Source organism: Manihot esculenta, chromosome 18 (genome assembly GCF_001659605.2).
Source record: "Manihot esculenta cultivar AM560-2 chromosome 18, M.esculenta_v8, whole genome shotgun sequence".
NCBI lineage: Eukaryota > Viridiplantae > Streptophyta > Magnoliopsida > Malpighiales > Euphorbiaceae > Manihot > Manihot esculenta.
In genome coordinates this window covers 24,249,051-24,274,280 of record NC_035178.2, presented here as the reverse complement: position 1 = coordinate 24,274,280, position 25,230 = coordinate 24,249,051, and the positions used below count along the sequence as shown (strand labels likewise).

General features: G+C 39.7%; 1 protein-coding gene and 1 long non-coding RNA gene across 2 annotated transcripts; one reads left to right on the top strand and one right to left on the bottom strand.

Annotated features, from left to right (window-relative positions):
* On the top strand, nucleotides 1-1,603 carry LOC110606076. Its single transcript, XR_002486482.2, has 2 exons — nucleotides 1-604; nucleotides 1,036-1,603. It is a non-coding gene; the product is annotated as an uncharacterized LOC110606076 (long non-coding RNA).
* A 161-nt stretch (nucleotides 1,604-1,764) lies between these two features.
* LOC110606075 (laccase-3) lies at nucleotides 1,765-16,031 on the bottom strand. Its single transcript, XM_021744819.2, is given in 15 exon segments — nucleotides 1,765-2,283; nucleotides 2,367-3,326; nucleotides 3,428-3,556; nucleotides 3,640-3,884; nucleotides 4,031-4,182; nucleotides 4,271-4,417; nucleotides 4,419-4,440; nucleotides 4,442-4,455; nucleotides 12,396-12,563; nucleotides 12,947-13,069; nucleotides 13,545-13,900; nucleotides 14,172-14,286; nucleotides 15,062-15,209; nucleotides 15,539-15,609; nucleotides 15,723-16,031. Coding segments are annotated over 15 exon segments (3,090 nt in total). The 3' UTR covers nucleotides 1,765-2,152.
* Between the last annotated feature and the right edge of the window lie 9,199 nt (nucleotides 16,032-25,230).

Below are 25,230 nucleotides of genomic sequence, written 5' to 3'. Positions count from 1 at the left end.
GATTTTTTTAAAGTAATTTTTGCTAATTAATAGTGGTATTTTCTTTCTTTTCCAATTCTTAGCATGTAGCGTCCAACGTTACTTAATTATGTAAGAGAATTGAAAAAAATTAAGGAGAGAAAATCAAGAGAAAAGGAAAGAAAAATTTTCTTTATAGTATTTAGATAAATGAATAATTTGAAATAAAAATTAAATCTCTTTCTTAAAACAACAATAGCAATCGAAGGGTTTTATATCTATTTTCCTCCTTTTTCAATGGAATTATTTTGGGACATTATTGAAATCAATTGGAAAATGCAATTTCCACTCTTTTCCTCTCAATTTTTTCTCATTTCTGAAAATTTTCTTTTCTTTTCCTTCCTTTTCTCTGAATTTGCGTTTGAGCTCGCAGCCATGGACAATAAGGTTTAAAACTCGTTTCGGCGCATATGGAGCCGAACTCGTTAGTTGCTTCGAGAATGGCTGCTGCTCTCGCAAGCACCGATGATCGAACACTTTTTCCCCCTCATCTTATGAAAAAAGAAAACAATTAAGTCCATTTTTACCAATTTTCTGTTAATTTTCAGTCAGCTATTGCTGGACTTGAAAATTATGGGAGGGAGGGGTAATATTCTCTCTCTCTCTCTCTCTCTCTCTCTCTCTCTCTCTCTTATTTTCCTAGTTTTCCTTTTTGAATTTTTCTATGATTTGATATATCTAAGCTTTATCTTCAGTATAAGACTATATTGGTACAAGATATGGAATTTACTTATTTTTGCAAGATTTTTCTGTCACTGATCATCCTCCATCAAGATGCTACTCCTTTTGTAAATTATTTGTCCAAGAAACTACGTTGCGCTTCTTCTTATTTTAAATCTCTATTTCGATTCTCTTCAAAAAGTTTCATTAAGATTGTTATATGCTGCTTAATGTTTAGCTATAGGTAATAGATTAGAGGTGATTCACTGGCATTTCTTGTCGAAATCAATATTGGTCATACTGTTTATAATTTATGCCCATAATTCTCTCAATACATTCTTTGATCTCTTATTGCAGTCTATCGACAAAAGAAGAGCAGTCCAAGAACACAAGACGTAAAACCCAGCAAACAAAGGCTTGAGAATGCTAGGAAAGCCCCAAGAAATTTTCTTGAGCTGTTAAATGAGGTTAGCGTGGAAATGCTGTCGTTCTCTATTTTATTTTAGTCTATTTAGCTGGTCAAGATATTCATTCCACAGAAGCAGGCAAATTTGAAATCTTTGCCTTTATATGTTCCATCCCTTTGAAGGCAGCATCAGGACCTTGAAGCTCTACATGTTACTGGCATCTCTGCAGAGTTTGTGGATTTGCTTCCTATACATGTGTTACATGTACGATGTGCTATTGTTCAATCCATTGCCAAACAAGACATGATGATTGTCTGAAATTTGTTGCCTGATTGACGAGTTTGTATATACAACTTGAGCCTGTACATACCCTGTACATACTGCACTAGGTTGGACAAGTCAGTTAAATATCAAATGCATACTTGTAACCTGTAAAAGCAATTGGACCCTTATTTATCTGCACATTGATCTTAATTCAATTGGTGAATCTAAAGGGTTATAGCTGTCCTTTGAGTTAATTAGTACAGTACTTTGTTGAGCAACATTTTTTCTGCATGTACCATGTTGCTGTGCGTTTTGGAGGTAAACATCTTGAAAGGCTTTCATAGTAAAATGATTGTAATGCTTTTATGAAACTCAGTTATGGTCATATATTCAATTAGTCTTTCAAGTTCCAGTCTAGTCAACCAATTTGCTTTTCCAGTTCCCAATAATATTCCACAAGTATATACACAGTAGATGGCCCATGGAATTTTGTAGCATCAAATCACCAACAGAAAACTACAGTGGAATAGATACTCCAACTTAGTACAATGATAAGTTGTTTCTTTATTCTAAATGCAATACATAGATTCAGGAGACATATCAAAACATATGAAATTAACTGCTTAACGCAACACTCTCCACTTTAGAACTTTAGGACCCACAGAAATAGAAGGAAGGAAAACATAAAATCCTTGAAATCAAGATTCAGGTTAACAAATACTTGCAAGGAAGGAATGAACTCGGAAATAATAAACTTCACCGAGTGAGTAGAATCAATTGTTTTTCATCCTTTTCTTGTGACACTAACACTGGGGTATATCTAGCGGCGGAGGCTGTACGGACTGCAATTTGCCAACTCCGTTCTCAACCAGGAAAGCCATAGCCAAACCCCAATTCAGATGAGAATCTAAGTGACAGTGCATCAGCCAAATTCCTGCTTCACACCCAGTGAGTCAGTGATATGTACAGCATTAGTGATAATGAATTTTCGTTGGAACATAAATTTCATTATGTTACCTGGATTATCAGCAACAAATCGGATGGCTACCCAACCACCAGGAGGAGTGCCAATGGTGTTCCTAAGTGGTGGATCATAGAGGTTGAACTTGGATGGATCTATTGTTGGGTTGAAGTTTCCAAAGCCCATCCCAACAATGGCAAACTGGTACCCATGGAGATGCATTGGGTGGTCCTCAGTTGTGACAATGCTGGTGTCCTGCAACACAATTTGTACTTTGGAACCAAATTTGAGCTTGTAAAGCTTAGTTCCTGGAACAGGTTGCCATAGCCCTCTGCTCACATTTCCTGTGTAATCAAATTGCAAGGGGGGAACAGGTGGAAAATCTGTGGTGAAGATTCCAGGTTGACCTTGGTAGTAAGCTTGCATTAAGGAGTTTCTTGTTGGGAGTACAAAGGACACATTGTTGATACTAGCAGTAAACCGAGTTCCATTTGGACCCTGACAACGGGGACTGTTAGGGTTGGTGCAGTTGATTAGTCCTAATCCCACTGTGAAAAAAAGGTTCTCATCTATCTGGATGGGCACCTTCACCTGAGAAGGACTCCTTAGTTGGGCAGTGAAAGCAGTTGCAGTGTTTGTGTCATTGTAGGCTGGTAGTTGGGGGAGGATGGGTGGTGGAGAGGATTTTCCTTTCTTGGCATTACAAGGAGCAGATTTGTATTCCAAGATTGCAGTTGTGGTGGTATTGTCAAATGGTGCATTCTGGGCTGTGTTATAGGCACGTGCAGCCATGTAGTAGCGACCTGGGGTTTGATCAGCTGTGAGGAGGACATTAGTTGTCTGACCAGGAGCTATCATGATCACTGAGGTTGTGAAAGGCTTGGTGTAGGCAGCATCAACAGCAACTACAGTTAGTCTGTGATTAGCCACCGCAAAGAAGAGCTCTTGGTTCATACCAGAGTTGATGATTCTCAGGAGAATCGTCTCGCCAGAATCCACAGGGAATCTCACAGTTTCTGCATTACCAAAACCATAGTGAAAGAGAGAATATGTCTCTATCGTTCAAATGGCCAAATACAGATAGTGAAACGTTGAATTGAACCAAGGACATTAAAACCTTTGCTGGAGCATCTGTAGAGATCACCAGGTTGACCGTTGATGGTATAAGCATCGGAAACATTTGGTTGAGCTCCCGTGAAGGTTGCCAGCCTAAGGACATCCATGGGATTCCTGTCCCACCACTCCCCTGTCAAACATCACTAGAATCAGGGTTTTGCCTTTGCCAAATGATCATCTCATTAGTGTAAATGGAAATGAAAGATGGGTTACCAAGAAGAATTGGAATTTCTCGCTTGGGCATTGCAAATGGGTATGTAGAACCCAATTTAGGATAGATTATGAGAGCTCCATAAACAGTGGCTCTAAGCCATTTACTATGGGCATGCCACCATAAAGTCCCCTCTTGGTTTTGAATAGTGAACCTGTATGTGTAGCTCCTTCCTGGTAGGATTGGACACTGAGTCACAAAGTCAGGACCATCTGCCCATGGATTTCTAAGTTGCCTTATTCCATGCCTGACACAATAGTAGTACACAACAATTATCATCATTGAAAAATTTAGAGCATACGCATGATTATGCGATTTTTTTTTTTTGGATTCTTATCCTTTTTATTATTGGTTATTTGATGTTCATGTTTGTATGCAATCCTAATTAATTACCAGTGAAGGGTGACATTGTATCGAGCATTGTTAATAGCTTTGATGACGAGAGTATCTCCATCTCTCACTTCCAATGTTGGTCCTGGGAATTGTCCATTCACTGTAATTGTGCTATGTGTTCTGCACAGCCTCTTCACTGGCACGGCTTGAATCTATTTCAGTTACATAAAAAAAATAATTCATCACACAGAAGATCGTACAAAAACAAACAGTAAACAGAAAAACTACATATATACATACAACAAATTCATGGAAATGAGTTTCAGCTTGAGAAATAGCAGCTAGGAAACCAAGGAGAATGAAAATGGCAAGAAACAAAGTTGAGCAATGAGTTTCCATTGTTGTCTTGGTCTTGGTTGAAGAAGCTCTTGAGTGTGGGATGATCCATGGAAGACCAGCTATTTATACTTTGGATTAAGAGGGAAAGGACAGATATTAAAATTTTAAATTATAAATTTTTAGTAATTTCTACAGCAAATTAGGTTTAGAGTCAACAGAGAGATTAATAATTTAGGACTACTTAGTCTAACCATAAAGAGGATTTGGTGCACCCACTAACTAGCCTATGAGTTTTGATAAAACAAATGAAGATTCTGTATAACGTTGGAAACCCACATCAATCAATATTATCTATGTTGCTGGGCAGTTGCAGTTGTTTGATTCTTATTGTTGTGTAGGGCAATTGAAACCTCTTATGGACATTGTCTGGTGTCATGCATGTTAAACAATTGGGTACTTCAAACACCTATATCGCTGTAGTGTGAAACAATAACTTAACTCTTACTGTCTGGCATTTTTAGCACCTTCTTTTAATAGATCCAAAACATAGTTTAATTGGTTTTTTAGCAAGGATTTTAAAGATTACTTTAACTGTAGTCTTTGAAAGTTGAGGGGTGATATGAAAACTTTTTAAGATTTGGATAACTTACTGAGATTTCAAACCAAAATCTTTCATGCTATTTGACCTGCATGTAATTTTTCTTTCTTTTTTCCAACACTTTGAATTTTCTATACACACGCACCCAAAAAAAAAAAAAATTATCCTAAACATTATCTACTTTTTAATCCAACTAAAAGAAAAATAGGAGCTCTCTCTCCTTTCTTATTAATTAGCATTCGGGAAAATATTAAAATTTTTAAAAAGACAAATTTTTTATTGTTAATTTTATCTATAATTAAGACTAAGTTTAACTTTTTTATTATTTTAAAATTGATTATTTTAAAAAGTACTATATCAATATTAGGATTGTTCTCAAAGGAGAGACTTATTCTTATTACCCGAAAGATTATTAATGATAACATTATTATCCTAATCGATTCAGTTTGATTTTTTTAATTTTTTTTAATTAAAATCGAATCGAACCGAAATAATTAAAATTTTTGAAATTAAAAATCGAATTGAAATAAATAAAAAATCAAATTAAAATTTTAAATTAATTCAATTCGATCGATTTTTTCAATTTGAACCGAATAATACTCACTCTTCTCGAAAAATTATTAAAAATATCTTCCATTCCTAACAAAAAAATTCTTCAAATAGAATTATTATTAAAAAAAAAATAAGAAAAAAGCGTGCTCAAATGCCATTGGAAACCATGTTCCTAAACAAGGAAAAGGAAAATTATTTGGTTAGTGAATAAATGACAAGGTTAGTTGTTGGTTCAACCGTTCCAGAACTCACTTAGACCAAAACAATATAATATAAAAAATAAAATTACAAGGATGCTGAATTTGCAGTAGAAGTTCCAGAATTCATAACATTTTTTTAAAAAATCTCAGATTGAATTTTGGTTTGGGTTTGGTAGAGAAAGTAGAAGAGATGATGTGAACTTCTTCTTAAACTAACTAGTTAATAATGTCCAAAACTAGCAACCCAAAAGTCCATGGGATTGAATAAATTACACTTTTTTCTTCATACTCCATTGAATTATACCTTCAATTTAAATTCTAATGGAAACTCAAGAATAAGAAATAAATAAAAAAAAATTAAGGAATTTAGTCTTAAATTGTGTTTCTTACTTTTTAGGCTAAATTAGGAAAATTTGCATAAATTTTAATTTTAAAGTTAAATATTAAACATATTTAAAGAAGCAGTTAAAAATTAAATTAATTAAATAACTCAAATAAATATAAATATGAAATTCAATATTTAGTCATTTTTTCACCATTTAGATTTTTTTTCAAAGGTAATAATTTCATTGCAGGGCATCGCCTAAAAACCAGGAAACAACATAAAAGAGAAAAAGTATCTAAATATAAATAAAAAAAGAGAAAATTACTTTGTAGTCCCTAAGATTTAACGTAATTAACACTTTTATCTCTCTATTTTGGCGACCCAACACTTAAGTCCCTCACTTTCTTTTCTGTCCAAATTCGTAGTCTTTCCGTCCAAAATAGCCGTTTAGAACACGTGAATTGATAAAATTAACAAAATTAACCTCCTCCTCCTCCTTCTTCTTCTTCTTCTTCTTCTTCTTCTTCTTCTTCTTCTTCTTCTTCTTCTTCTACTCTTTAACCAAACGGTTTAAATGGACGGAAAGACTACGAATTTGGATAGAAGAGAAAGTGAGAAATTTAAGTGTTGGGTCGCCAAAATAGAGATACAGAGTGTTAATTATGTTAAATCTCATGGACGAAAAAGTAATTTTTTCATAAAAAAAAATTACTTAATTGAGCCCAGCTACATACAACTCAAAAAAGCAGGTAAGGGCTTTAGGACTGACCCAACAATAATACAAAGGCTCAATAAGCTCAACACCTAAAACCAGCCATCCAAGAAAACCAGCCTTTTGGAAAAACCATCGGCCGCAAAAACTGAAAAAACGGTAGCGGGAAAGCATACGGACGGCATGGCGGTTTTGTCGAGACAGCATAGCGGGAGAACTTCCATCTATTAAAATATCAAGATGTGGGTTTGTCGGGAAGTCTCAGCTACGTAAACATATCAATGCAGTTTTGAGTTAGATCTGGAATCAAGGGAGAGCGTACGGACGGCATGATAGAGCTCCAATGCTACTAGTCTTTAGGAACGGAATGGTGCTTCAAGGAGAACACTAATAAAGTCCCCTAGTTACCAAGCCATGGACTTTTTATCCATTTAGGTTGAAAATAAAAAAAATTTATCAATTTAGAGTCACTTGATCAAATATTTGTAAATTTAGAATTTAACAGATTAAAATTAATTTCTGACACGCCTTTTAGGTGGCGCTAGACTATTATCTTTTTCAGTGGCCATGATTTATTTTTTTATTTTTTTATTATTAAAATTTTATAATTATATTAATTAATTAATATATTATTTTTATATTATATTAATTTAATAATTTTATTTATATTATATTTTTTATTATAATAATTTTTTATAATATATTTTATTAATTTTAATATATTATTATAATAACATTATAATTAAATAATACTAATTATAAATTTATTTACTGGTTATAAATTTATTAATATGCAATTATTATATTTTATATATTTTTAATATATAAAAATATTATAAAAATTGATAAAAAAAACTATAAAAAGTTAAACGAATTATAAAATTATACTGTTATTAAATATATGCATAAGAGCATTGAATTAAATAATTAAACAAAATAAATAAATAAATTAATTAATATAAATATTTAAAATTATAAGAATTAAATTTATTTTTTATTGGACTGCTATTTTACAATAATACATAATTACAAAATAATATAAATCTGATCTATTGTATATGATTACAAAATAATATTAATTTGATGATATTGAAATAATATAGAATCAATAAAATTTTTAATTTAAATATTAATAATAAAATATATTAAATATTAATATATAAAATGTATTAATATTTAGAATTATATAATAAAATTATAATCACATAGTCTACGCTTCATCCCGAATATTTTTAATTTATAAAGATAATAAATTTAATTAATTTATTCTGCAATTAGATTTATTTATTTATTTAATTCTCTTTAATAAATTATAAACAACTTAGTATAAATATCTAATTGCAAGATAATATAATAATTTTAAATATTGTATGCGGTTATTGGATTGTTTATAATAAATAAATTAAATAATTAATGTAATAAAATGATTTTTTATGCTATTATTTAATTTAATAAAATGATTTTTTATATATTTAATACCAGAATAATATTATAATTTTAAATATTTTTGTGTGTAATGTTTTTACAAGTTAATAGTACTCTTATATTTTAAAAATATTTTTATAAAATATAATACGTATTTATAAATAATATTAATACTTTATAGAATTATAAAATAACATTATTATGTTATTAAATGTGTATAAAATTACTATATTAATTTATTAAAATAATAAAAAATTTTATTATTGGATAAATATATAAGATATCATTTTATAAGTATGAAATTATATAATACTAATAATTTTTTATTTAAATATTAATAATAAAATGTATTAAATATTAATATATTAAAATTATAAAAAATATTTATTATTATAAAAATATAATATAAATAATATTAGTAAATTAATATAACATAAATATATTCTTATAATATATTAATAATTAAAAAAATAAAAATAAAAAATAAAACTAGTTCAAACTACAATTTTAAAAAAATAAAAAATAAAAAAAATAATGGTCTAGTACCATTTAGAGTGGCGCCAAGCTATTATTTAAAAATATATATATAAAAGGCACCAAAGACCATTTTTAACTATGTTGGTTAAACTCTAAATTCACAAATATTTTATCTTGCAACTCTAAATTGTTAAATTTTTTTATTTTCAATCCTAAATCGACAAAAAGTCCCCTAAGTCATAGAAAATACAAGGGACTCATCACTTTCTGCCCCAACATAGTTTTGAAAGACACCAAGCACCATAACCCCATAAAAACAATAAACTACCAACAAAATCAAAAGAGAAAGGAAAACCACAAAGGATAGAACAAAAAAATTGTAGATCTCAACATAAACCCTCCCAAGTGAGTCCAATCTACAACCCATCCTTCAAAAGAAGAAAACATCCACTCGGGATGGGAGAGGCAACTGACTCAGAAACCAAGAGAGGGTCATTCCCCTCTAGGTGGGGTAGGGGATGGCTGACAACCGTGGTGGACGGAGAGGACGAAACCTCACTGGATCAGAACTGACAACAAGAGATTTTCTCTCTCAAATTTTCAAGAGCGAGGGTTCTTCCTATTCTATTCTATCCTTTTAAGACGTCATTTAAATAATTAAATATAATTTATTTTCTGTTAGTATTTGATAATTGTTCTATTCTTAAGGAGTTCAAATTATGATGACAGAATATACTTATACAAAATGTTATAAAATGTATGTAGTCATAGAATACCTAATTGGGAATTATTCATTTAGAGTAGACTGTCACTTCTATTTGCATCTAGTGAGCAATATAGTGATATTAATAATAAAAGAATGGTGAGTCTTATACCATAGGACATGAGATGTCTAAGCAGATATATGACTGCTCATAATGATGAATGGATCGAATTAGTGACATTAGATGTATAATATATAGGGTTTATCCTTTATCAATATTTATTCATCTAAATCATAATAGTGCATATAGTCCTTAGACATAAGACTACACTTATTTTATGTACAGGTGATTTGAGTTTAATATCACTTACATATTTGTACAATGTATGGGTATACAACGAGTATTAACTCAAGTTAGTTGTATATCGAGGTAAGGGGTTAGTCGAGATGGGATTCATTACCTTGGATAAATGGGTAAAGTTTTATGACAGAGGTAATTATTCTTGATAAAAAGTCTTTGCTCGAGGCAGTATGACTTAATTAGAAAGAGTTTTTAATTTAACTATTGCTAATCAAGAATTAGAATTAAGTAAGATCATATAGTCCATAGTATGGAGGTTTGATATTTATTGTGACCCTAGCTTGGATTGAAATTCTGTAACGAATAGATTCTAGCGCATAATAATTTAAAATCATGGTTCGTATTAAGTGGAATAATACATCCATTGTTATGATTGAATGGAATAATACATTCGGTAAGCATGGTGCATTATGTTTGATACTAACCATGGTTTATGGAAACCCAAGTTGTATGGAATGTCATTCGAGATATATGAAAAGGTTGTTTCTATTTCCATTGCTAATTGACTATGAATTTGAGAAGTCAAATATATATGAATTTGGGAGGTATGCTACGGAGAGAACGACAATCCTTTGCCCAAGAACCCTCCTCCTTTGCCCTCTAGATTGCAGGGGACAATTCTATAAATAATAATCCTATAAACGATGTAGTCAATTCTGCTCCCTCTTTCCCTGCTACTTCTGTAACACATTCCAATGGCTAATTGCATTAAAAAAATTTTAAGTTTTTCTGTTATTTTCCATCTGCTCGCTTTCATTTTACTAGTCTACTTAAATTTTATTTGTATTCTCATATTTAGACTATTTTTATATATGTTGCCCGCAAGCTGTGCTGGGCTGGTTACTCATTTGATGTTTTGCTTGTAAAGCGTCTAACTTATTGTGTTTTGTACTTTATTTATCAAATGCCTTAGTGTTTCATGCCTTCTGTTTCCCTGGAGTCTTTAGTTGATCGGGCTTTTATTTGTTATTGTCTCTAGTTTTTATACAGTTCTTTGCCTTGGTTCTCAATGTCCCAAAATTATACTTTCTACTTGCTCATATTTTGTATTTGCGGGTCCATTTTAAGGTCATATCATGCCTTAATTTTATTTTGATTTGGGCCGAGCTCTCTTTTGAGGTTGGTGGTATGCCTTGATTTTAACTTTCTTTGAACTTTAGGTGTGCCAAGCCCTCCTTTTTCGAGGATGGGATTATGCTTTAGCTTTATTTCCCTTTAGATTTTAGGGGTGCCAAGCTCTTTTTTGAGGTCGGCACCAAGGCTTAGCTTTATTTTTTTGTGGGTCGTGCTCTTTGGTGAGGTCAACACCAAACCTGGGCTTTATTTTTATGTGAGCTGAACTTTTTGGTGAGGTTGGCATCAAACCTTGGCTTTTTTTTTTTTCTGTGAGCCGAGCTCTTTGGTGAGGTCAGACCTTGGCTTTATTCTTCTATGAGCTGAGCTCTTTGGTGAGGTCAGTATCAAATCTTAGCTTTATTTTCCTTTTTCTTTAGGCTTTGCGGATGCTGAGGTCCTTTTTCGAGGTCGGCATTGCCCCCCTAGTTCATTTCTTTTAGCTTGTAGCTTTGCCAACATGGCCCTTTAACGTGGCCTTCATCTCCTTAACTGGTTTTGTGATGCCGGTGGTCTTATTTTTTGAGACTAGTCAGCTACGTTATTGAGGTATTTGTCTCCTTAATTATTTTTTTGGTGCCAACGGTCTTATTTTCGAGATCGGTCATCTACCTCATTAAGGGCTTCGTCTCCTCAAATAGTTTTGTAGTGTTGGCGATCTTATTTCTAAGACCAGTCACCTACCTCATTGAGGGTTTTGTTTTCTCAATCGAATTTGTGATGCCAGTGGTCTTATTTCTAAGACAGGTCACCTACCTTATTGAGGGTTTCGTCTTCTCAAGTGGTTTTATGGTGCTGGCGGTCTTATTTTCAAAATCGGTCACCTACCTCATTGAGAGCTTCGTCTTCTTTATCGATTTTGTGGTGTCGGTGGTCTTATTTTCAAGACTGATCACCTACCTCATTGAGGGCTTCGTCTTTTGAACGGATTTTATGGTGTCGGCAATCTTATTTTTGATACCGGTCACCTACCTCATTGAGGGCTTCGTCTTCTCAATCAGTTTTGTGGAGCCGACTGTCTTATTTTCGAGACCAGTCACCTACCTCATTGAGGTCTTCATCTCTTCAAATGATTTTGTGGTGCCGACAGTCTTATTTTCGAGAACAGTCACCCATGTTATTGAGGTCTTATCTCCTCAACTGGTTTTGTAGTGCCGACAATCTTATTTCTGAGACTGGTCACCTACCTCATTGAGGGCTCATCTCCTCAACCAGTTTTATAGTATTAGTGGTCTTATTTCCAAGACCAGTCATCCACCTCATTGAAATCTTTGTCATCTTCTCAAAAGTGTTTTGGGAGTAGAAGAAATAATTTTATTTATATTTTCGATACAACAATTACATTGTACATCTTTATGGAACATACCTTTTTAAGTGCTGGATGTTCTAAGCGTGAGGTTATGGGTTTCCCTGCAAGTCTTTGATTTTGTATACTCCTGGTCTGATGACTTTGGAGATTTTGAATGGTCCTTCCTAGGTCAGTGCTAATTTTTCAACAGCAGCTCTCTTTCCCGTGGCTTCTAATCTTTTCAAGGCTAGATCCCCAACTTTCAAGTTCCTCTCATGGACTTTTTGGTTGTAATACCGAGTTGCCTTCTACTGATAGGCAATTGTTCGTACCTGTGCTTCATTTCTGATCTCTTCTAGGACATCCAGGTTGCTTCTCAATTTCTCACCATTAGTGCTTTCATCATTGAATTGGACTCGGTGAGTAGGAATCTGTAGCTCTATGGGGACTACAGCTTCTATCCCAAACGCTAGCGTGAACAGTGTCTCCCCTGTTGGTGTCTAAGGTGTGGTCCAGAATACCCATAAGATGCTATCCAGCTCAGCTACTCAATTTTTTTAGCACTATCTAACCACTTTTTTAGCCTTTGGAAAGATAGCTTAATTTGGCCATTCGTCTGCGGATGAGCTACTAAGGAAAACTTATGCCATATATCCATGTTCCTTGTGAAATCTCGAAAAGAATTGCAATCGAACTACTTTCCATTATCTGATATGAGTGTCCTGGATATCCCGAACCGGTAGATAATGTTGCCCCACACAAAATCTATCACTTTTCGGGCTGTGATGAGGGCCACTTTTCTACAGCCACAATTACAAATCTCTTCTGCCCTATAATCTTAGGGAAAGGCTTCAAAATGTCTATCCCCCATTGTGAGAATGACCATGGGCTTAATATACTTGACTATGGCGTAGCTGCTGTTGATGGCATTAGCAAACCTTTGGCAAATATCACATCTTTTCACAAATTCCCCAGCTTCTTTCTTTGTTATAGGCCTGTAATATCCCTGCAGGAAAATCTTGTTTGCCAATATGGTTGCTCCCTCATGAACTCCATAGATCCTTTGGTGTATCTCTTAGATTACCCTGGATGCCTCTTTCGGTCTTACACATCTCAACCATGGGCTGGACTTCCCACTCTAACATAGGGTTCCTCTTACCGCTTGATAATTCGTAGCCTTAGCTGCAATTCTCCGAGCTTCTGCTTTGTCTTCGGGAAATTTCCTAGTCTTGAGGCATTCTAGGTATGGGGTCATTCAGCTTTGTTTTTCATCAACTTTCATGATGGAGGCTGACTTCTCGAATGTAGGGACATCAATTTGTTGCACATACACTTCATTCGGGAGCTGCTCTAGCTCTTCCATAGATAATTTGTTCAGCAAGTCTGCCTCTTCATTCTCTTCTCGAGGTATTCTTTGGTACTTGACAATGATTCCTTTCTCCCTGAGCTCGACTTCCAAAGCTTGTACTTTAGCTAAGTACCTTTGCATGACGAGGTCCTTTGCTTGATATACTCCCGTTACTTGGTTCACTACTAGCTGTGAATCGCTGTTTATTCTGAGGGCTGTTGCCCCCACTCCTAAGGCTATCTGCATTCCATTCTGCTATATTATTAGACGCCAAAAACCTGAAGTGCATGGCATAAAATACTTTGAACTCATTAGGCCCTTTCAGAAGAATTCCTGTCCCACTAACTAGGGAGCTCGATGCCCCGTCTACAAATAGATTCCATATGAATTCATGTCGGTGTTGACTCCCCACCCCTTCCTCCACTGAACTCTGCAACCCCTTCCTCCACTGAACTCGGCAATGCATCATTTTGTTCTTTCTCACTCGAGCTAAAGGAGCATTCAGCTATGAAGTAAGCTAAGGCCTAAGCTTTGATGGCTGTCCGAGGTCGATAAATGAGACAGTATGGACTAATTTTCACTGACCAGGCCAACATCCATCCTGAAGTTTCAGGCCTGTGCAAGATCTTTTTCAAAGGCTGATTCATCATCACTACTCCCTAGTGGTCTTCTAGATACATCCTGAACTTCCTTACTGCCAACAATAAAGCAAATGCAAATTTCTCTATATTCATATACTGACCTCGACGTCTTTAAGTACCTTGCTGACGTAGAAGACGGGTTTCTGGATCCCTGCCTTTTCTCTTACCAGTACTGGGGTCACCGCCTATTTTGATGCAGCCAAGTAAATCAACAGCTCTTCTCCTGTCAGGGGACTGCTAAGCACGTGCAGAGAGCTGAGATATTCTTTGAGGCTTTTGAAGGCCTTTTAGCAATCTTTCGACCATTTGCAGTTTAGACTTTCCTTAGCTTCTTGAAGAAAGATAGGCATCTCTCTATTAACCTGGACATGAACCTGTTAAGGGCCACTACTCTTCCTGTGAGCCTCTGAACATCCCCTACGCAAGTCTGCTCAAGCATACTCAATATGGCTTCTACTTTTTTTGGGTTTGGCTCTATGCCTTTTTCACTGACTATGTAGCTCAAAAATTTCCCTCCTTTGATGAAGAAAGCACATTTTGTGGGGTTCAACCTCATTCTGTACTGCTGCAGTACTCGGAAGACTTTTTCTAAGTCAGTTAGATGTTGCTGGAAAGTTCAGCTTTTAACTACCATGTCATCGACGTACACCTCTACATTTCTCCCTATTTAATCTTTGAAGATTTTATTCATCAGCCGCTGGTATGTTGCCCCAGCGTTTTTCAACCCAAAAGGCATAGCCTTATAGCAATATGTCCCGTCTTCAGTTATAAAAGAGGTCTTTTCTTCATTCGACCTATCCATGGGGATTTGATGATACCCTGACATAACATATAAATATGATAAGTAGTCCAAGTCGACTGTAGAATCGACCATTTTATTAATATTTGGGAAGGGATAACAATCTTTTGGACAGGCTTGGTTTAGATTAGTGAAGTCTATGCACATTCTATATTTCCCATTGGCCTTTTTCACTAACATAGGGTTAGCTAGTCATTATGGGTACATTACTTCCCTAATGAACTCAACCTCTTCAAGTTTCTTCACCTCTTCCCTCGTAGCTTGTCGTTTCTCCTTCTCGAAGACTCTCTTCTTCTGTTTCACTGGCTTGGCTCCAGCGAGGATGTTTAGCTTGTGGGTCACCACTTCAGGATCAACCCTGGCATATTTGAGGGCTTCCAGGCAAAGCTTAAGGCATGCTCCCGGATTAGGACCATTGCAGCTTCCTTCTAGCTTTCTTCCAGGCTCGAATTGATGCTGAAGACCTTATCGATTTCTTCTCTGGATAATGGGAAGGTCCCTAGCTTGTCCACAGGTTAAGTCCTAGCCTCCTTCTTTTCATCTCAGACTTCCATGACTTCAGGGTTTATTTCTTCTGATTGGGTGCATTGTTCCTTTATTGTGGTCAGATATACAGCTTTGGCCTCCTCCTGCCTTCCTTAGACGATTCTGACCCCTGCCTCTATTGAAAACTTCATGGTCAGATACTGAATGTTGGTCACTGCTTCAAAATCATATAGCATCGGTCTTCCCAAAATGGCATTGTAGCTCAGGGGTAACTTCACCACTAGAAATATTACATAGTGAGTCCGTAACAGAGGCGGCTCCCCTAGGGTGAGGGCTACCTTTACTTTTCCTTCCACTGCTATCGAGTTCCCCCTATCCCCTTGACCGGGGCTTGATCCCTGACCAGCTGCTCCTCAGGTATCTTCATCTGTTGGAAGACCTTGTAAGGTAATAGATTCACTTTGTTGCGGTCGTCTACTAGCACCTTTTGAACCCTGAAGTTATGGATGATAGCCTCGATGACCAAGGCATCATCATGGGGCATCTGCACTCCTTGCGCATCTTCTGGAAAAAAGGAGATGGTTAATAGAGAGTGTTCAGCAACTTGCATCACTTCTACATTGCTTTCGCCTTCATTTCTACCTCTCTTATTCCCTCTCCGACTCATACGGCCTTTAGTTCCTCCCACAATCATGTTGATTATTCCACTGGAGCCATCATTTTTTGACGCTTCAATCTGTCTCCTGGGCCTTTCCCTAGCTGTATTTTATTGTTGCCTTTAGCCTCTGGCCTTCTAGCTTCTTCACAAAATTTCAGAGGTGGCCTCTCTTGATAAGCCTTTCTATCTCATTTATTAACTGGTAGCAGTCATTTGTGTTATGACCATGAGTTCTATGGTATTGGCAGTACTTATTTGGGTCCCTTCTTGTAATACCCGGCTAGACTCCGGTATCGGAATCCCTACCGTCCGGTGGGACCTCGGATGTCGGAAACCTCTAGAAGGGTAAAACTATGATTTTATGAAATGTTTTCATGTATTTCATGTTTTTAAGTAAGAAATTAAATGAGTTTTTGCATGAAAAATCTTTGGAGGAAAACCCAGGTTCGGCCGCCGAACTTTGAGGTTCGGCCGCCGAACATGCATGCTTTCGGTGGGACTTTAGGCGCCCGAAAATTTTGAGTGAGGGAAATGCAGGTTCGGCCGCCGAATTCCAAGTTCGGCCGCCGAACCTTGCATGCATGCGGAGGCACCTTCGGCCCCCGAACGTGGCCTGGCCAGCCACCTATAAAAGGGGCACTTAGCCGAAATGGGAGAGTTTTCTCCCATTTTCGACCTCAGCGAGCTTCCGACCTCCCTCTCCCAAATCTTGTGTTTTTCCTTCAATCCCCACCATTTTCTTTGAGTTTTAAGGTTCCACAAAAGTTTTTGAGTGTTTTTAAGCAAGTTTGGAGCTTGGAAGTCTTGGAGCTAAATCCCTCCATTTTCCGAGCTAGGGTCGTTCTTCCTCTCGATCTCCAAGAGGTAAGCTTCGATCTATGCTTCTTTTATGTTTTATGAAAGTTTTATGCAAGTTGATGGGGTAGAATGCATGTTTAGGCTTGATGTTGGGTTTATGGGTTTATGTTGTGATTTGAACAATGTATGTTGGAAATGTGTTGTTTGAAGTGTTGTAGTTGGGGTATATTATAGTTTGAGACCCCTAGGTGTGATGTATGATGTGTATGCATGTGTAGAAACAAGTTTATGCATGTTTTGAGGCATCTTGGAGGCTGTGGACACAAGGGAACCGAGTTTTTGCCCTTCGGCAGAAACTCAGGTTCGGCCGCCGAAGTGACTTTCGGCCGCCGAACCCCCTTGTGGAGGCAGTTTCGGCTGCCGAAGCCTGCCCCTGAAACTCAAGTTTCCTCTCTGTCTGGGAGGTTCGGCCGCCGAAAGTGCCGCCGAACCTGCATGACTTTCGGCTGCAGAAGGACTTTCGGCCGCCGAACCTGCCGCCGAAAGTGCCCTGTTCAGCCGTTTCTTGCATGTTTTCATGTGATGTTTTCAAGATGTTTTAGGGGGTTTTTGGGGAGTATTTTAGAGTCATATTCATGTATGTTTGGTCCCTCATTTGAGTCCACCTGTGTAGGTTCGGACCCGAGGAACCGAGACCCCCAGCAGTGAGCCAGCTGCTTCAGAGTCTCTTCAGAGCTAGCCAGAGGTGAGTGGAATAAACTTTAAGTTTTAAAGCAAATTAATGAAATGTTTTAGCATGATTCACGCATCATGAATGCCATGAGATATATTAGGTTGTTTGCACTAGAATTCACGAATATGATGCATTGCATACTTTGTTGTTGATGTGGATGAATGTTGAATGATCCATTAGCCCTTGTATGTCATGATAGCCTATGTGAGTCCAGGTGTGCCTGCTACGGCTCTACGCCCCTGGCACTATGACAGATTATGGAAGTCCGGGTGTGCCTGCTACGGCTCTACGCCCCCGGCATGTATAAGTAAGAAAGGTAGGGGCTAAATGGTGACAAGTTCATCCTTGTTGTGAAATGTTTGTGTTATGGCGCATACATGAAAGCATGATTTAAATTGATGTTTTATTATTCTGCTCACTGGGCTCTAGTAGCTCACCCCACTCCCTTTATCCCCAGAGTTGCAGGTACAGGATAGATCGGGAAGTCGGCTAGAGTGAAGTTAAGTCATGTATGTTGTAATAGATAGTAGTGGACATGAACATGATGTAATGAGTACTTATGACCATGTAATGTAATGAATAATTTGATGATGTATTGAGGATTATAGTAGTGCTTGACCTAGAGGTGTGTGAATCCCCATTATGTACAGAGTGTTTAATGAGTAATGATGTTAATGACCATGATTATCCAAGCTGATATGTATGATGATGATACCCCATTGGAGTATTTGATGAGGACTCCAGTGTGGGGTTTATGTATGATTTTGTGCATGCACAGGTTTTGCTTGGATAAGAGAAAAGAAAAATTTTTACAGATCATGTATATATTGTTATGTATGGGATTCCACAGGTTTACAGGAGGTATGTAGGCTTGCTACGGGTCCCGGCGGCCTTAAGCCGATCTGGATCCTAGCGCCGGTAACGGGTCGGATTTTCGGGTCGTTACAGAGTGGTATCAAAGCCCTAGGTTCATATGGTCGGACCTAGAGTGTCGGGCTCATAGATGTTCTAGAAGGTCAAGCACACTAGGAAAATCATGTCCACTAGGATAGGATGTAGAGTCCTGTCTATATGATGATATGATATGCCATGATGATATGCATGTGCATAAATGCTATGATGTGATGCTATGTATGTGATGAGGGTTCATGTGTGCTCACATGAACCATATGATGCTAATGTTTGCTTGTTATGTACTGTTTTTCAGAAGATAGAATGAGAGGAACTCGTCGATCTGCACGATTGACTGGAGTGCCACCTCAGGACGAGGGCGCTGATGCCCGTCCTTCAGCTTTGCCTAGGGCAATGTCCAGTAGGTCCAACAGAGACAGAGTAGCTAGAGACCCTAGAAGGTCTTTGGATCTGGGTAGAAGCAGATCAGTAAGGGGAACAGTGCAGGGAGGAATGTCTGAGGATATGGAAGTAGATCAGAGGAGGGATGGCAGTCTCGGTGTGAGCATGCCGGAAGAGGGCATGGGAGAATCAGAAGGAGGCACTCAGGCCTCGAGTTATGTCCAGCCACATCACTACCCACCCTACTCACACCATCCAGGGTATTCGATGGGAGGTACATCGGATTACCCCAATTTTAGCCCTTATCCTCCACATATGCCATACCCACCTTACTACCCACCATACTCTCAGTACCCCATGTACCCACCTCCACCTCCCAATACCAGTACAGCAAACCCTACCCCAGGGGATGTTGCACCTCCACCACCACCAGTACCTACTGTCCCGGAAACACAAGTACCCAAACCTACCTCATCTGGAGGGAGCAAGGTCAAGATGACCGATTACATGAAGTTGGGTGCTCCTCAGTACAGAGCAGGTGATGACCCATTTGAGTATCTGAACAGGGTCAAGACTATTACAGATGAGATAGGGGCTGATGACAGTAGAGCCATTCAGATGGCTGGGTTCACAATGGAGTGCAAGAAGGCACGTGGTTGGTTTAAGAACTATGTGAACCCGAGAGCGGACAGTATGTCCTGGGAGGAGTTCGCAAATGAGTTTGCAGGATGGGCTTTCCCTGAGAGCTCTAGAGAGCAGAAGATAATAGAATTCGAACAGTTGAGGCAGACTGAACAGATGAGTGTGGAGGAGTACACAGACAGGTTCTTGGAGTTGTTGCCGTATGCTGGGCAGAATTTGGACACAGATCAAAAGAAGTCAAGTAGATATATTATGAGGCTGCACTCCAGGTATTCCTCTTTGATACAGTCAGCAGAGAGGGAGAGTTTCCATGCCATAGTGGATATGGCTAGGAGAATGGAGGCTTGTGCCATCGTTGAAGGGAAGGTAAAACAGTCAGTGGCACAGTCTTCTGGTTCCAAGACCCCAGGTGGGGAAAGGTTAGACTCTTCTTCTCTAAGTGCAGCAGTTGCAGGCAGTAAGAAGTGGGACAGAGGCCACAGAAAATCTAAGAAGAATAAGTTCTGGAACAAGATCAAGTCAGGTCTGGGTTTAGGCAGTGGCTCAAGCTCTGGCACAGAGGTTACAGCATGTATGAGATGTGGGAGACCACACAAGGGAGTATGTCTGGCAGGGACAAACACATGTTTCAGATGCGGACAGGCGGGCCATTTGGCTCGAGACTGTCCTAGAGCAGCCTTTGCAGCACCATCTCAGCAGACAGCCTCCGGCAGTGTGGTACAGCCAGTAGCTCCAGCCGCAACACAGGCCAGTGGCAGAGGCAGAGGGAGAGGGTCAGCCTCTTCATCAGCAGGATACAGAGGTGAAGGTCCATCAGCTCCGGCACGGATCTTCACTATGACTCAGCAGGAGGCCAACACATCCAACACCGTGGTGGCAGGTAATCTCATCATTGGTTGTTCTGATGTGTATGCCTTAATGGACCCGGGTGCATCTCATTCTTTTGTTGCTCCGAGAGTCGTGGAGAGGGTAGGATTGATGGTCTCTGGGTTAGAGTGTCCCCTATGGGTCAGTGGACCCAAGTGTGACCCGTCAGTGGCAGAGGCAGTCTGCCAATGTAGTCCAGTTTTCATAGAGGGAAGATGCCTTTCCGCCGACCTCGTGGTTCTAGATTTGACAGATTTTGACGTCATTCTAGGGATGGATTGGTTATCGACCCATGGTGCTACCTTGGACTGTAGAGACAAGGTAGTCAGATTCAGAGATCAGGATGGGTCAGAGGTCGTCTTCAGAGGAGACAAGAGGGGTACACCTAGAGGTCTGATCTCAGCTCTTCAGGCTCGTAGGTTGCTTAGGAGGGGATGTCAGGGGTTTCTAGCTCATGTGAGGGAGTTAGATAGTCATGTCAGAGAGCCCGCCTCAGTGCCTGTGGTGAATGAGTTTTTAGATGTTTTCCCAGACGAGTTGCCAGGGTTACCACCTGCTAGGGAGATAGAGTTCGAGATTGAGTTAATGCCTGGTACCAGACCGATCTCTATCCCTCCCTACAGGATGGCACCAGCTGAATTGAAAGAATTGAAGGAACAGTTGCAAGAGCTGGTAGATAAGGGTTTCATCCGACCGAGTACTTCACCTTGGGGTGCTCCGGTTTTGTTTGTGAGGAAGAAGGATGGATCCCTCAGACTTTGTATCGACTACAGACAGTTGAACAAGGTCACTACCAAGAATAAGTACCCTTTGCCGAGGATCGACGATCTATTCGACCAGCTAGCAGGAGCAGGTTGTTTCTCCAAAATAGATCTGAGATCAGGGTACCATCAGTTGAGGGTAAGGAATGAAGATGTACCGAAGACAGCTTTCAGGACCAGGTATGGGCACTATGAGTTCCTTGTGATGCCGTTTGGGTTGACTAACGCCCCTGCAGCATTCATGGACCTCATGAACAGAGTATTCAGTCAGTATCTGGATCACTTCGTTATTGTCTTCATAGATGATATCTTAGTGTATTCCAGAAATGCGGAGGAGCATGCCCATCACCTGAGGACAGTTTTGCAGACCTTGAGAGAGCATGGCTTGTATGCCAAGTTCTCCAAGTGTGAGTTTTGGCTTAGGAGCATTTCATTCTTGGGGCACGTTGTGTCAGAACAGGGTATTGAAGTAGACCCCAAGAAGGTAGAGGCTGTAGCTAACTGGCCTAGACCCACCACAGTGACCGAGATCAAGAGTTTTCTGGGTTTAGCAGGTTACTACAGGAGGTTCGTGCAGGACTTCTCAAAGATTGCTGCTCCTATGACTAAATTGACAAAGAAGAATCAGAAGTTCATATGGACCGATCAGTGTGAGGAAAGCTTTGAGGAGCTTAAGAGGAGGTTGACTTCAGCACCGGTGTTAGCTCTGCCAAAAAGTGATGATGACTTCTCAGTATATTGTGATGCGTCCCGTGTGGGACTGGGTTGTGTGCTAATGCAGAATGAGAGGGTGATCGCTTATGCTTCTAGGCAGCTGAAGAAGCATGAGCTGAATTACCCCACACATGACCTAGAGATGGCAGCAGTGATCTTTGCACTCAAGATGTGGAGGCATTACCTTTATGGGGTAAAGTGTGAGATCTTCACAGATCATAAGAGCCTGCAGTACATCCTGAGTCAGAGAGAACTGAACTTGAGGCAGAGGAGATGGGTAGAACTGTTGAGTGACTATGATTGCAAGATTCAGTACCATCCGGGTAAGGCGAATGTTGTGGCAGACGCCCTAAGCCGGAAATCACTCGGCAGTCTATCCCACATTTCAGCAGAGAGGAGGCCGGTGGTGAAGGAATTCCACAGACTTATGAGTGAGGGGTTACAGTTGGAGTTGTCTGGCACAGGTGCCTTAGTGGCTCAGATGAGAGTGACACCCGTGTTTCTGGAGCAGGTAGCTCAGAAACAGCATGAGGACCCAGAGCTGGTCAGGATAGCCAGAACGGTTCAGTCAGGCCAGAGTAATGAGTTCAAGTTTGATGATAAGGGGATCCTCCGCTACGGGAACAGATTGTGTGTGCCAGATGACATTGGTCTGAAGGGAGATATTATGGGGGAAGCCCATAATACCAGGTATAGTGTTCACCCTGGAGCCACCAAGATGTATCAGGATCTGAAAAGAGTGTATTGGTGGCCAGCTATGAAGAAGGACGTGGCACTGTTCGTGTCAGCCTGCGATGTGTGTCAGAGGGTGAAACTAGAGCATCAGAAGCCGGCTGGAATGTTGAATCCACTACCGATTCCAGAGTGGAAATGGGAGAATATAGCTATGGACTTCGTAGTGGGGTTACCGGCGACGTCCAACAGATTGGACTCCATATGGGTGATTGTGGACAGACTCACCAAATCTGCTCACTTCATCCCTGTCAGGAGTGGTTACTCTGTGGACAAGTTGGCGCAGGTGTACGTAGATGAGATTGTCAGACTGCATGGGGTCCCGGTATCTATAGTGTCAGATAGAGGGCCCCAGTTCACCTCCAGGTTTTGGCGGAGTCTGCAGAACGCTATGGGTACCAGATTAGACTTCAGTACTGCCTTCCACCCACAGACAGACGGACAGTCAGAGAGGACCATCCAGACAATAGAGGATATGCTCAGAATGTGCGTACTAGATTTTGGCGGTTCTTGGAGGCAGCATCTACCTTTGGTGGAGTTTGCCTACAATAACAGCTATCATGCTAGTATAGGGATGGCTCCATATGAAGCTTTGTATGGGAGGAAGTGCAGATCACCTATCTGCTGGGAAGAAGTAGGAGAGAGGACTCTTGCGGGTCCGGAGTTAGTAGAGCTTACCAGCAGGGTAGTACCCATAATCAGAGAGAGGATCAAGACTGCTGCTAGTCGGCAGAAGAGTTATGCAGATATCCGCAGAAGACAACTAGAGTTTCAGGAGGGGGATTTGGTTTTGCTCAAGGTGTCTCCTATGAAAGGAGTGGTTCGGTTCGGGAAGAAGGGTAAGTTAGCTCCACGGTACATCGGTCCTTTCGAGGTGCTTCAGAGGGTCGGTAATGTGTCGTACAAGCTAGACTTGCCTGCTTCGATGGAGAGAATCCATCCGGTTTTCCATGTTTCTCTGTTACGGAAGTACGTGTCGGATCCTGGAAAGGTTCTTAGTGAGCCTGATATGGAGATCCAAGAGGATCTCACCTATGTAGAACAGCCAGTGCGGATCCTGGACACTCAAATCAGAAAGCTGAGGAACAAGGAAATCCCGATGGTGAAAGTCCTTTGGAACCACCACAATATTGAAGAATGCACCTGGGAGACACGGGAGTCCATGCTCCAGCAATACCCCCATCTGTTTTGAGGTGAGTGTTAGTTGTTCTATGTGATATATTGTATGCTATGTTGTATGTTATGATTGATGCCATGCTTTGTATGTTAGTTGAGGTACATTCGGGGACGAATGTTCTTAAGGAGGGGAGAATGTAATACCCGGCTAGACTCCGGTATCGGAATCCCTACCGTCCGGTGGGACCTCGGATGTCGGAAACCTCTAGAAGGGTAAAACTATGATTTTATGAAATGTTTTCATGTATTTCATGTTTTTAAGTAAGAAATTAAATGAGTTTTTGCATGAAAAATCTTTGGAGGAAAACCCAGGTTCGGCCGCCGAACTTTGAGGTTCGGCCGCCGAACATGCATGCTTTCGGTGGGACTTTAGGCGCCCGAAAATTTTGAGTGAGGGAAATGCAGGTTCGGCCGCCGAATTCCAAGTTCGGCCGCCGAACCTTGCATGCATGCGGAGGCACCTTCGGCCCCCGAACGTGGCCTGGCCAGCCACCTATAAAAGGGGCACTTAGCCGAAATGGGAGAGTTTTCTCCCATTTTCGACCTCAGCGAGCTTCCGACCTCCCTCTCCCAAATCTTGTGTTTTTCCTTCAATCCCCACCATTTTCTTTGAGTTTTAAGGTTCCACAAAAGTTTTTGAGTGTTTTTAAGCAAGTTTGGAGCTTGGAAGTCTTGGAGCTAAATCCCTCCATTTTCCGAGCTAGGGTCGTTCTTCCTCTCGATCTCCAAGAGGTAAGCTTCGATCTATGCTTCTTTTATGTTTTATGAAAGTTTTATGCAAGTTGATGGGGTAGAATGCATGTTTAGGCTTGATGTTGGGTTTATGGGTTTATGTTGTGATTTGAACAATGTATGTTGGAAATGTGTTGTTTGAAGTGTTGTAGTTGGGGTATATTATAGTTTGAGACCCCTAGGTGTGATGTATGATGTGTATGCATGTGTAGAAACAAGTTTATGCATGTTTTGAGGCATCTTGGAGGCTGTGGACACAAGGGAACCGAGTTTCTGCCCTTCGGCAGAAACTCAGGTTCGGCCGCCGAAGTGACTTTCGGCCGCCGAACCCCCTTGTGGAGGCAGTTTCGGCTGCCGAAGCCTGCCCCCGAAACTCAAGTTTCCTCTCTGTCTGGGAGGTTCGGCCGCCGAAAGTGCCGCCGAACCTGCATGACTTTCGGCTGCAGAAGGACTTTCGGCCGCCGAACCTGCCGCCGAAAGTGCCCTGTTCAGCCGTTTCTTGCATGTTTTCATGTGATGTTTTCAAGATGTTTTAGGGGGTTTTTGGGGAGTATTTTAGAGTCATATTCATGTATGTTTGGTCCCTCATTTGAGTCCACCTGTGTAGGTTCGGACCCGAGGAACCGAGACCCCCAGCAGTGAGCCAGCTGCTTCAGAGTCTCTTCAGAGCTAGCCAGAGGTGAGTGGAATAAACTTTAAGTTTTAAAGCAAATTAATGAAATGTTTTAGCATGATTCACGCATCATGAATGCCATGAGATATATTAGGTTGTTTGCACTAGAATTCA